Source organism: Melospiza georgiana, chromosome 6 (assembly GCF_028018845.1).
Source record: "Melospiza georgiana isolate bMelGeo1 chromosome 6, bMelGeo1.pri, whole genome shotgun sequence".
NCBI lineage: Eukaryota > Metazoa > Chordata > Aves > Passeriformes > Passerellidae > Melospiza > Melospiza georgiana.
In genome coordinates this window covers 3,246,671-3,260,366 of record NC_080435.1, presented here as the reverse complement: position 1 = coordinate 3,260,366, position 13,696 = coordinate 3,246,671, and the positions used below count along the sequence as shown (strand labels likewise).

At 39.1% G+C, this 13,696-nt stretch overlaps 1 protein-coding gene across 6 annotated transcripts in view; it reads right to left on the bottom strand.

Annotated features, from left to right (window-relative positions):
* SIPA1L1 (signal induced proliferation associated 1 like 1) overlaps window positions 1-13,696 on the bottom strand; it is a 200,600-nt gene that overhangs the window by 65,511 nt on the left and 121,393 nt on the right. For all 6 annotated transcript variants that reach the window (XM_058027403.1, XM_058027402.1, XM_058027401.1 and 3 more), the window contains one exon: window positions 3,494-5,314. In XM_058027403.1, coding sequence (XP_057883386.1) covers window positions 3,494-4,991 — 1,498 coding nt within the window. In that variant the 5' untranslated portion in view covers window positions 4,992-5,314. The remainder of the gene's footprint in view (window positions 1-3,493; window positions 5,315-13,696) is intronic.

Here is a 13,696-nt window from a genome sequence, read left to right as displayed (position 1 = left end):
AAGACCTTCTATTAAATACACCTTTTAAAATACACCATTATTTAACCACCTTGTAAACACATTTTGTGCATCATAAGAGGAGCATTCATTTCCTATAAAAATAAACATTTCCATGTGAGTTAGTTGAGCATGAGCTTCTGTTAGTGAATTGAGAGAAGTGACTGAAATTCATAAGATCCTGCAAGGTTCATTTCTCTCCACTGAGTACAAAGGGAGTCTGCACAATTAGTTCAGATATAAAGTGGAGAAACTGAATTCAGCCTGCCATTATAAAGTTCTCTTCCCAATATCCTTTTCTAAGTGCAATTTGTCTTACCTCCACTAAACTGTCTCCACCAGTATTTTCACATTTAGAAGTCTGGACACCAGGCCACAATACTGTTTATCAATTCCACTACTTTGCAGAGGGACCAATTTCCTTTACATACAAAAACTCATCCATTTGCATTCATTAAACTTATACAAAGACTCATCCATAAATGTCGCACGCAAATGTTTTACACTAACTAGATTAAAATATTTGAATTAATTTGGACCATGTTAGTAATACTGGAAGCTCACTTATCCTTCCTCCATACATTGCTAAAACTTGAGATGGATCTATAATCTAAGTAACAGTACCTGTAAAAAATGAGGTATTGATTTCATATAATTAAAGACTTCAGACAAGTTACCACCAGCATTTCACCAAATCACCCTGAAGAAATTAAAAGGACCTACATGAATTCAATGTCTTTCATTTTTTTTTTAAGACACAAGATTAACTGTATTTTTTTTTTCTTTTATGTGACAAGACATTTTTCATGAAATCATGCTGACGAGCATCACTGATGATTTTTAACTGGCAGTTCGTTATTGATATAATTCCAAATCACCTTCTTTGTTATTTCCAGTTGGAATGAAAACCAACTCAGCTTACAATTCTCTGGAACACTTCTTTTTATTCTTTGCAAGCTCTAAGGTTACTAGGTGTTCTCCAAGTCCATGACATTTGCCTGGTTTGAGATCTTTAAAAGGTATTGTTGTCAAATTAGAATTCATGTAAGAATACTTCCAAGACTATAAAATTATACAAAGCCTACTGACTTGATGAGCTGATCCTACTGAAACTTGTCTTTTGGCACTATCTGTTCCATTCATAACATCATAAAACTCCAACCTCCTCTTCCAGCAAAAAAATTTCTGCATCATTACTTGCTTCATGTTACATAAAAAATTCAGTTACAACTGGCTTCCTAGATTTTTTTCCCCATGATGCTGCTTCAAATTTTATCACTATCCCACTTCATCAGCTTAGTCCAGAGTTTGTTCAGGGAATGATGATACTCTGGGTGGTCAACAAAATATGTTCTGTACTTGTAGAAAACTGGGGTTTGGGATATCTAATGAGGCTTCTATTTTAAAATAAAAATCTCTGGAAGAAACAACACCCCTGGTTTGGACTCTGCTGGACTGAACACAAAAGTGAATTTAAAACCCGTTTTATTGCTTAAGGGAAAAAAACCAAAACCACAGCTTCTTCTCCCCATCCAATCCTACTCCATAACACACATTTTTATATCTGGCTGCCCCTCACCAGTACCCTTAGGACTAGATTATGTAGATTTTATCAATTCTTCCTAATTACATCTAAAAAATAATGGAAATGTAATGGTGACTGGAACTGTAGTAGCATGATGGTGTGGTTTCCCTTAAGGAGAAGGCAAACCAATAAACTGGTTTTGCCTAAGGGCTGAAATTTCACTCACACCTCCTTCCTCCTCTGCTGTTCACTTCCATCCCTTACCTGGCCATATGGCTTTGGCACTTCTCTGACTGCAAGGAAATAATAATATCCCTCACCAGAATTGGAGAGAAACAGTCAAGCAGTAAATTCCAAATTTATTGTGATGGCAAGAATTCTGCTTGCTTGTTCAGTAAACTCAACTGGTTTATCAAGTTCTCTGCAAACAAGAGAACCAGTACAAGGAAGGGGGAGGAATAATGTCTACCCCTCTTAGGGCTGAAATGCTGTAAATCAGGTCAGCTGTAACATGAAACTTTAGTTGCTGATTGCAAAACTCACTAGACTGATAAGGAATCAAATTGTTCCAGGGGCAGACAGAGAGGAAGACAATCCCAAAGGTCACAAATCTCAGGCTCTCCCCTCTAAACATACCTTAACCTGTATCACACATCTAGCTTACTTTTCCCAGGAAGCCATTATTTTTCCTAACTCCTATGTCTCCAAAGGATATGGATCAGCACTCAAAACACATGGAGCAAAGGCTACCTCTCAGCCCTAGAAAGAATGCACAAAGAGGAGACCACAGAAAGAGTAACAAGAGCCACCTAAACAATGGGCAATGCAGGGAGGAAGAGGTGAGAGATGGACATATTTTGAAGGCAAGAGAAAAATGAGAAATGAGATTATTATCAATAACATGCAGTTAAGAAGCATAAGCTTTTTCTTTTTAAGACCATCAATTTAATTCTAACCAGGCATCCCTGTTACTTTTATATGTGAGAAACAAGCTCTTTTGAACTGCATTCACTGAAAAGAAGAAACCAAACCTGATCATTGAAAGGTAAGGAGCAAGCACTCTCCAGGTCAGTCACCAGAACAGCTCCATCAATCAGAAGTACAACACAGTTCTGCAGACTGAACTCTTTTAAAGGACTTTTAAAGATTAAAGACTTTTAAAGACCAATCTTTTAAAGATTGGCCTGCAATCTTTTTGATCATTTGCAGAATCAGGAGAAGGAGATCTGTACCTCCAGTGCCAGTATGATTTTGACTGGGGGGACAGAGAGGGGAAGTATCTGGGTAATGTTTGGGGCATGCTCTTTTCTATAGGTCAAAAGGCCTTGATCTGTTGCTTTGGGCTTTTTTTGTCCCTCCCATATACATCCAATGGAAATTATGATACTCGGTTTCAGGGCAGAACCATGTGATAAGAGAACTGCACTCTGGTTTTTCAGATATATTGTTGGCATTGAAACACAGGTATTTGTGTGTGTACATAAAGTTATATCTGTACATGTCTTCATTTCTGTATTATTCATTTTGAAAAATTTTGAAACTGATTATTAAGTTAATTAGTATGTCCAAAGATTATTATAAATGCTACCCATCTAAGATGCACATTCCATTAAATCCTCAGTAAATCAACTCCTGGCACAGTGGGAAGAAAGTTCTCGTATTTTAGGATTTTCTTGTTTCAATCTTTCAAGTGCCAACCACTGCCCACTCCTATGGATACCCAAAGCTGTGTTTCAAGACATTCATATTTTGTAGCCATTGTTACCATAGCTATCAGCAAATAAAATCCTCAACATTCTTATACTCTAACACTCTGAAAGACTACTAGATATAGCACATACCATCAGTAAAATACACCATTGAAGAAATCCCTAATTCTTGCAAATACTATTAAGTATCAACTGGATTTTGCATGTTCGGAAAACAAAAAGTTTCATTCTTAAAGCTCAAGAAGAAATACAATTTACCTACCTTTCTGGTAGAAGAATTTTCGATAATAATATGCACCAAGGTCCACATGTTCAACAATGTATCTTTTCACTCTGTCTAGATGTAAAATCAGATTCTCCTTGGGAACTTCCAGAACTGCAACTCCAGCATTTGTGCAATGAGAACTCAGAGTCGACTCAAATGAGGCACTTTCACACCCACTGAAGGAACCTGAATTAGATTTGGAAAGGCTGATCTTCCTTTCCCCTTCCCCACCAATCTCATTACGAAAATAAGGACAACTCATCACTAGTTCATTGCTTTTATCGTCCCCCTGGTCCATATTAAGACTTCCTTTTGAATTCAGGTCTTCAGTGCTGCCCATTGGAGAATTGAAGCTTGCAGAATGGGACAAGGGTGCAGAGACAAGTGATGCTACAGCAGCAGCAGATGCACCTGTCGTTGTGTTCCTTCTTTTAATAACATTATGCCTATTGATTGCTGCTTCATTTAAATCAAATAAAATACTCTGTACATCATAATGAGCAAAACACTTCGGACAAGTCCAAGGCTTAATGCTGTCTTCTGACCTGTTGTCTTCAAGATCTGAAGACTTCCCAAGTTCCCCTTCACCTTTGGCATTACGCAGCTTACGAAAAATAGATGAATCTCCTGTCTCTGATTTTGAGCGCCTCTTGAGTGGCTTCTCCCTTTCCTTAAACAGTCTCAGGTTTTCCCTTTGAGTAATAGGCCCGTCTATCACATCTAGAGAGAATCCTGAACCCTTGCTTCCGCTGGCAATCAGAAGCTCACCGAGTTTAGTTGAGCCTGGGCTTCTCTGATCAGACTTTTCATCTTTATAGCCCTTCAATAAGTCAAAAAAACTTTCCCCTGAAGTTCCCTGCTTGTCTATGGAAGATGTGCTGCCATACTCTCTGTGCAGAGATGGTCCAGATTTAAATGTGGGTGAAATACATTCATCAAAACTATCCACATCAAGCTCACTTATGGTGATGTCGCTGTTGCTGCGCTGTCGTATTCTGCGAAGAGCTTTCCTTGGGGAACTGGGATAGCCATCGGGTGTAAGAAACCTGGAGTCTAGATTCTCAGATTGTCTGGTCTTGTTTTTAAGTGTGCTCTGGATGCTCTTTAACATGACAGAATCACCAGCATTCAGGTTAACAGAACTTCCCTGACTCCCAGGACTGCTTTTAGAAGACATGCTGTCAAGGCAACTTGACGTTTCAATATCTTGACTAGGTCTGGTTGTCTCCTTGATGTTCTCCTTCCTCGGGGGCCAATCAGCAATCCTTGCCCTGACCCCCATTTTAGGGACTCCAGGGGTAGAGGTAACGTGATGGGAGCTCTCATTGCGAGGAGGTCCAACTGGTGCCATGACTGCAGATCCTAAGCTGCCATTCTGTGACCTAAAGCGCCTCATGTAGAAGTCATCCGAGTGGACTTTGGAGGTGCCATCTGTTCCGACTGACACCCCCGTGGCAACAGCCCTTTCGGTCTGGGACCGCTTCAAGCTGGTCATGGTCTTTCAGTATGATCAACCTTAGTAAGTTCCAAAAAAGCCCACAGTCATTTCTGCTTTTTAAATGCACAGTTCTCTTCTGGAGAATAGTCTCCAAAATATACAATGGTTGCATGAGATCTTGATCATGGACATTTAAGGACACAGTTAAATGCTGAATGTCCCGAAAATTCAGATATTCAGTGGGTTTTGATAAGCAATAATTTCCTTTAACTTCTGCATTTTAAGAAGCAGCTATGCTCCAATACATTCAAATAGTTTTAACATCACTCAAGCTCCAAAATATCAGAGGTGTAATTGAATGGCTTATGCTTATTTTAAGCCTAGAACAGAAAAAAAAGAGAGAGAAAATAATTAATTCCTTAATACAGAACTTTTTTGGTAACTGATACTATCAAGGTAATTATTACACATAATTAATATTTTTAACAAACATGTTTTTGAATCACATTGATCATCATCACAAAAATGCAACACTGTGTTGCATGGTGTTGACGAGTTTTCTAGGTATTTTTGGGTTGCCTTCTGAAAAAATAATGCTGGGTTCTGATTCCAACAAATACAAATTTTTCCTTCTGAATTGATTAGTGGTACTTTTTAGCTGGGTTAGTGAACAGTGTTACAAAGCACTAGTAGGGAGCTTCTCAGCTAAGGCCACATACAGCACACATTTCCCAGAGAAATTATATAAGAGCCAGGTCAGGACTCCAATTTTTATAATCACTTCAAAGAATTTACCATTTACAAGTCATACATCTTTGGTTGCCATTAGGTATTAACACTACCTATTCAACTTACCCATTAATGTAAATATCTGATATGTTAACTTTAAAAAAAAAAGGGGAAGTTAATTAGAATAAAGTGTATAAAATTGTTAGAGAGGATGGTTGTCAACAACATTTATTTTGTGCTTTGCACAGCCTCATCTCCACATTAGCTGCATAGTCCAAAAAGCACGTATTATCTCTGACCAGAGTTTACAACATATAAAAAGGTTAAAGCTAAATAGAAATACATACTTTTAAGTAACTTGAAAAAAGTTTCATTTATTTCCCTGGCTAATAAAATTTTGTCTACCACAGCTTCTGTATTATTCCAGCTTCACAAAGTCACAGAAATTAAATGCTTTCCCATGCCTCATCAGTACAGAAGTGATTACAAAGCTTTTAGTACACTGCCCTTTGAGGAGCTAAAAAAACATAATCCACAAATACATCCTTGCTGGTAGAAGACAAAAGCATGGGATTGTCAAGATAAAATCTTGCATTGCTGTGTACATCCTTTAACACAAAGAAGTTAATAATTTTTCATGGCTGAACCAATCACACAAAATGTGTCCTTTAAATATTTGCCAAATGCGTGCAGAGATGCTGCTGAACCAGCACAGCATTGACAATACAGTATTGTCTAAAATCAAGGCTTTCTGATGCTTCCAGGAAAACCAGCACTTTCTGCAGTTTCAGAACTACAGTACTTTGCACCACACTAATTAAATACCAAGCGAGGGCACTTACTGCCTCCAAAGGCAGCATGTTAAAATTTCACTTGCCATATAAAGCACTTCTTTAAAATAGCTGCTCTTAATATAAAGCTCAACACATAAGGAATACTTAAAACGCAAGCTGACTGCATCACACGTAACAAGAACAGTGCGAGTCACCCAGGGTACAGGGTGACTCTATTTGCACAGGCATTTACATAAATGCAGCTCTTCTCCTTGTAATGCTGCTACAGTCTTACAATCATGGAATGGTTTGAGCTAGATGGGATCTTAAAGATCATCCAGTTCCAACACCCCTGCCACAGGCAGGGATGCCACCCATTAGATCAGGTCTTGAACATCTCCAGGGATGGGCCAGCCACAAATCCTCTGGGCAGCCTGTTCCAGTGCCTCATCACCCTCACAGGAAAGAACTTTTTACCATTTAATTTAAATATTAAATTTTTGAGTCTAAAATTGTTCTCCCTTGTGCTATCACTATTTCCTCAGGTAAAAAGTCTCCATCTTTTTCAAAGCTCTCTTTAAGTACTGGAAGGCTGCAATAAGGTCTCCTCACAGCCTCCTCTTCTCCGGACTGAACAATCCCAACTCTCTCAATTTGTCTTCTTAGAAGAGTTTCTCAAGCTCTCTTATCTTCATGGCCTTTCTGTGGACCTGGACTAAACAGTTGCATGTTTCTTGTTGTGAAGAATCCAGACCAGGATGCACTGCTCCAGGTGGGGTCTAACAAGGACAGAACACAGGGGAGACTTTAACACCCCTGGCCTTGCTGCGTTTGATGCAGTCCAGGATACAGCTGGATTTCTGCACTTGCAGCACTGTTGACTTCTTACAGCTTTTGTTCACCAGCACCCCTATGTCCTTCTCCACAGGGCTGCTCTCAAAAAGTTCCTCTCCCAGTCTGTACTCCTGTCTGGGACTGCCCTGATCCAGGTGCACCACCTTGCATTAGACCTGTTGAACCTCATTCGGATCTCACAGACCCGCTCCTTCAGCTTGTCAGTGTCTTCATAGATGGCATCCCTTCCTTCTGTTGTGTCAGCTGCAGCACTCAGCTCTGTGCTGTCAACGATACTGCTGAAATAACAGGGTTTTTTCTAATTAGAATAACTTTAGAAAGGCAGTCTACCCATGCTGCTGTTTGAAAACTACTGAATTCAGTATTCAGCTGTAACTTCTTACAATTTTCAAACACTCTCCAGCCTAAGAACTAATCAGGCTGGTGAAACAAGTTTGTGCACCATCAGACCAAGGAAGGGAAAACGCAAACACTGTATGCCATGACACAACCTAATCTTCTGCCCATACTTTTCAAAGTATGCCTATCAAAGTGCCTACTTTACAAGGTGCCTATCAAAGATTGTTTAAACCTCTATGAAATGGCAACACTTCACAGCACTTCCTAAAGATCTATACAGATCTTGCTTTTACAGGTAGGACAGAAGGAAAAATAGAATGAAAACTGATAAGGATTTAGGGCAGGAGAATGCCAGGCTAAAAGGGACCATAAAGGAAGAGTCAAGCTGAGGGTTGAACATAAAACATGCAGGAGTTTAAACATAAAACATCCACTACCACAAGCTCCTCTTCACAGTCTGCAGTGAAAGCCAAGCTTTGTCCCTCTCTGTTCCCCTTCCACCAACATTAACTCTGAAAACAAAGTATACACCTCCTCCCCCCACAAATGCTCTTCTACTGAAACACATCACCCAGCAGTACAGGTTTGTCAATAACTTCAGGGCATAAGTTCACAGCAACTCTAAAAACTCCCAAGCTTGGTGTTGACCATGTAAGCATCCAAATACCACCAGTTCTCCCTACCTCCCCAAATTATATGTTTTCCCTTAAAAATTTTCAGGACAACAATCCTAAGTAAGGATATGGATATACAAACGTATCTCTAATCACATGAAAAAATATAACTAAGTGGTCTATGTGACTTACTCTTGACCTGTTGCATACATGGTTTTGTCATTAGTTACATGACCACACAGTGCATTTTCCAAAGGAAATTTTCTGTTCCTGACTCAGCTTTATGCATGTCTCACTCTGGTGACCAGTTTTTTCATGTTCTGCGGGTTTTTGGAGCTGTCCTCCTTCATCTGCTGTAGCAGTTGGAATACAGGCCATAAATGATTACAGTAATAGTTAATATCATACTCTGAAGTAACTAACTCCGTCATTGACTGTGTCTATATTAATTAAATCACTATTAAGTCAAATTTTTTTTGAGAGTGCAACCATCTGTCCATGTTTATTTCTATAGACCTTCCCAGGTGTCTAACTCGAGACCTAACAGCCTGGTGTAAAAGGTTTGATTAGTTTCAATCAAAATAAAGTGAAAACATTCCATTTGATAGCATCAAAAATTCCTAAAGCACAGGTCCTGGGAACACTGGTTATCAGCTTTAATGAAAATAAACAACAAGAGCAGTCTGCACTTTAACCTTTTCTAGCATTCATTATTTGCAAAACACAACGGCATCAGACACAGAGCAAATCTCACTGGATTTAAAAGACCAGTAACAGGTGTTATTTTGAACAGGAAAACCTGCCAGAACTTAAATATTAAGCAGCAAAAATGCTAACACAGAATATGCAATACATTAAAATTAGTTACAATTACAAGATCAGCAGTATGGTACCTACTTCTTCTAATGCCAAGAGCAGCATTTGTGAAGAGTAACAAATCCTACTTTGTTACCATTTCAATATAGAAAAAAATACATCTTAAGACAGAGCTATGAATATCTATGCAAACACAATACAGCAAGGACAAACTAGCATAACCATGAAAATGTACTTTTCCAATTCATCTCAACTTACTGAGGAGGCCAACAAAATAATCAGATGAACAGCTATATATAAAAAATGAAAACCAAATGCAAAGACTACTGAAAGGGTACATGAAAACTTAGTACTGAGTATATCAACTAAAAACCTGAATAGAGAGTTAAGAGAATAATCATAAAACAAATTATCTGCTTATCAGATTCCATACAATAATTAGTAAAGCAATCCAAGTATCTGTTCAAAATAGGTCTCAGATACTTAGAACAATTTTTTTGTTTGTTTTTACCAGTACCAGATGACTAAGCATCTAATCTCAAATCAAAATGAGCACAAATCTATTTCATACTTTTGCTTATACCTTTTATACCTTATACCTTTTAAAATCAATTTGCTGTCTCCTCCAAAGCCAAAGTTTTAGGTGCAGGAAAAAACCACTCTTAGAAAAGTTAAAATGACCCTCTAGCTGAACTGCAAGATGGTTTTTCAGACTCCATCATTCTTAAAAGGCAGGGAAGTCAAGGATCTTGATTTCTTAATTGTCATGCCTGAAGTTACACACCCAGAAAAATGAAGACCTACCAGTCAAGATTTCATCAAAGCAGCAAATACAAGTAGTTGATCAAGAAGAACTGTCTCACTCAAACCAGTTCAGGATAGTAAAAAAACCTCAACTACTGCACAGTAATCAGTTTCTATCTTGGATCTAGTTAGACAAAGAAGACAATTCAACCACTACTGGTTAAGATGAATGGAGGACAGGAGCTCATGCCTGACACATCAATTCAGATACCTTCTATTACAACTTTTCCTAGCTTTAGTTATGTGGAATCATGCTCTTTTTCCCTGCAAAGTAGTGACTTTGCCCACAACTGAGTCTTACTTGACAAGATTCAGCAATTACTCTTATCTGCTGAGAACATGATAAGACTCCAGATTCTGGAATCATGGGCGCTAATGATCCTAAATAGTCTGATGTTGACAGAGACAGATTTGGGGGCACCAAATTATTCATGACTCAATGTTCCAAAGGAAAGACTTCATACTTCACCATCAGTCCTTATTTTAAAAGTGGCATTTTAAAACGAAAAATTTGAAAATGGAGTGAATCAGTTTCAACTTACAGGAGAAGTCTTGCTTTTGGCAAGCCTCCATACCATGGACCTGCTCCACTCCAAACAGTAAAACATAGTAGAGGGTGGTATGGAAAATGCCACATATTGCCAGGGATACTTTAAAATCACCAAAGCTGTAGGATAAGGAGATCAGAATAACATTGTACAGCAAGCAGTTGTGAAAAACTTAATGATATCTTCTCTGTTCCATGGGGTTTACTAAAACACAGTCAATTCAGGAAATGCAGTGCAACAACGCACACATTACTGGCAGCAATCCTTGCTAACTTTTACTGGGAAAAACAGTATAAGCTTCTGAAAACTAGAAGCTCCTCTAAAGCTAGAAAAATAAATGAGAAGGAGGAAAAATATTTTATACAAGAAAGCTTATCTATTTGTCATAAATTCTTACCTGAATTATAACAGATCAAACCCCAGGAGGGAATATTAATTTATCAGCCAATTAAGTTATTACATGTACAAAATAATGTCTAATTGCATAAAATTAATTCATCAGAGGAGAAAAATTCAATTTAGCCTTTTGAAATACTTTATCTGGTTACCTATTATTAACTTTATCCTTTTCTTCCCAGGATTACTTCCATCATTGTAATTGCAGGAAAGCTAAAAGGTTCATCTTTCTGAGGAAGATTTTACAAACTGAAAATCTATTTGAAGAATAGTGTTTGGTATTTTACTAACTTACTGGTTTCCTTTTTTTCAAACTTAGCAGAATTGCTGGCTTTGTGTTACCTGAGTTTGTGCTGTCAGCTCTGCATAGACAGACAGGTTCCCTCACCCTTTCTTTTCCCTCCACCAATTTATGAGTCTACAAAATTTGTCAGTGATTGACATGTCAGCAAGTCTCTGTTTCTGCCTTTTTCTCTGAACGTTTCCTTGCACCCTAACCATCAGAAAAAAAACCTTTGCTCTGAGGACACCAGGTGCCATCTGTTGCTGTACACAAAATGATCACCTGCACTGATCTGCTAGGATTTAGCACTGCTTTATTCTTAGCTCCATTCTGCGCTGAACTAGGTGATGCAAATACACATGAACCTAGGCAAGGTTACATTGATTTTAGGGTGTAACAGTAATTGCTGTGAGTCACTACCAGCAGCTTCTGCACTCTGCAGTACATGCCTCTCTCCAGACAAAGCCAAGCGCGCTCTGCTTTCACGGTGGAACATGCGGGGGATGCGCAGTCACTGGGAACGGGTGCTGGGCTGAGCACATCACTGTGGCACTCAGCTGAATTTGCTCCCCCAGCTTTCCAGCCCTGGTAACCATGGTGGTAAAGCGTCAGCTGGCTCAGAGCACAGAGAACCAGCTGGCCTCCCTGTGCACAAGACCATGAACTCACACTCAATAATCATAATCTCCTGCAGTCAGTGGTAAATGCTTGTGACATAACAGGATGGTAAATGAAGCATAATAAAAGCTATCAAACTGAGATAGATATAGCAACACAGGGGACAGTAATCTCCCACCTGTGCACTTCGGCACATTTTGCTCTGTTATGATTTCCTACTCATTATTCACCAAGCAAACACAACAATATCTCAAAGCCAGAACTGCATCCTCCGTTCTCACATCCATTTCATATGCATTAATCAAGACATGGATATCACAATTCTCAAGTGTACAAGCTACTGTTGCTGAAACAAATACTTGAAAACTCCTTTTAACTGAGACAGAAAGTAAGACTGAGAAAAGGACTGCACATGGTCATTCCTACTTCAACACTCATGGTCCATTTGGTACCAGTGTCAGTCATCTAGTTAATTAAGTATAGAATCCCCTTCCTGGAAGGTAATTTATAGGATCTAAAAGACAGATTACAAGTCTTACTATATCCTATACTGTATTCTATTCCTGGAACAAAATTGTTAATAACAACTTACTTTTGGAAGTAAGTTTGCTTCTCTAGGAAACGAGTCTACATCAGTGGCAATATGAGAGCAAATTATTCCAGCTCACAGATACCATCTCTAAAGAGAGCAACTTTTGACCAACTATAAAACAGTTTGATTTTTAACCCTCCCTTTTCTTATTTTAGAGATGCTTCTTCTCTGTTTCTCAGCTTGTAGCTGTTGCTATATTGCATCCCTGGGTAATGGTTCCAGAAACAGACCACCCTTCCTGATGTGTTAACTCTTACAAAAAGTTGAATAACTGACAAGTGTCCAAGTTTATCAATGACTAATATCTATGACAATCTGACCTATGAAGAGTCCCAAACCAAAATAACAATAACAAAGAGAAAACAGACTAAGAAACAACCTTCCCCAAAATGGGCTGATACTTCCTGGCCTAGATACAGTTCAGTGGAAGAGCTACAAATTCCAGTCCGTGCCACGGATGCCCTTTCCTGACGTTTGCACCCTTGCTCATACTTGCATAGCACAAAGGCCCATACAAGCCCTTTCTCCTCCAGCGTGGCCACCATTTGTTTCCAGCATATCTTTGGTACCAGTAGAAAGACAGAATTTAGCCTGTGGTCTCTGAGCTGCTTCCACTGGCTCCGTCCATGCTGGCCATACTTGGCAAACGAGCACACAGACCTCACCACGTCTCATAACATGCCACAAACATCAGAGTTGAGTGAGACCTCAGTTTGGAAGAAGAGCAAAGAGGGTAGTTAACCTACTACCTCTCCAAACTTCCAGTTCGGAGTGCAACTCAAAACTAATTTAATTTTTCTTGTAACGGGTGTTGGACTGCATCACTAATTTGTTAAAAAGATTATTTTAAAAAGATAAGCCCATGATCTTGCTACCATTTGAGATCTTTTTCTCAAGACCATTAATACTCCTTTATTCTATCACTGCAGTTGCTTCTCCCTAAACTATTGATTTGGTAAAAGGATTGCAAGGAGCTGGTCTGGTGCCTTATGAAAGTCATCCAGCTCTCAAACCTCCACAGAGCACTATTTCTCCATAGGTTGGCTGATAATTAAGTCATGTGTTTAAGGGAGAAACAAAAGCAGCTTTTCAAGAGCACAAGTTAAAATTTACCTAAAATTAACAGGCTTTGTTTCCACAACCTCATATTAATCAACTAGAGAGCCTTTCACATTCATACACATTCCTGAAGATGCTCTTGCAACTATTGCTCCTGCTTTAAAGGTATTGCTTCAGTGCTGGACAGAATTACGAGCAGAGGGTGTCACCAGACACCCACACCAGAGGTGCTCACCACTTGCTGCACTCTTTGCTGATGTCCCAGGCCCCTTCAGCAGCCGGTCACACACAGTCTCCTGTCACTCTAAGCCCCACTGCTGGTGCTGTTGCCAATCC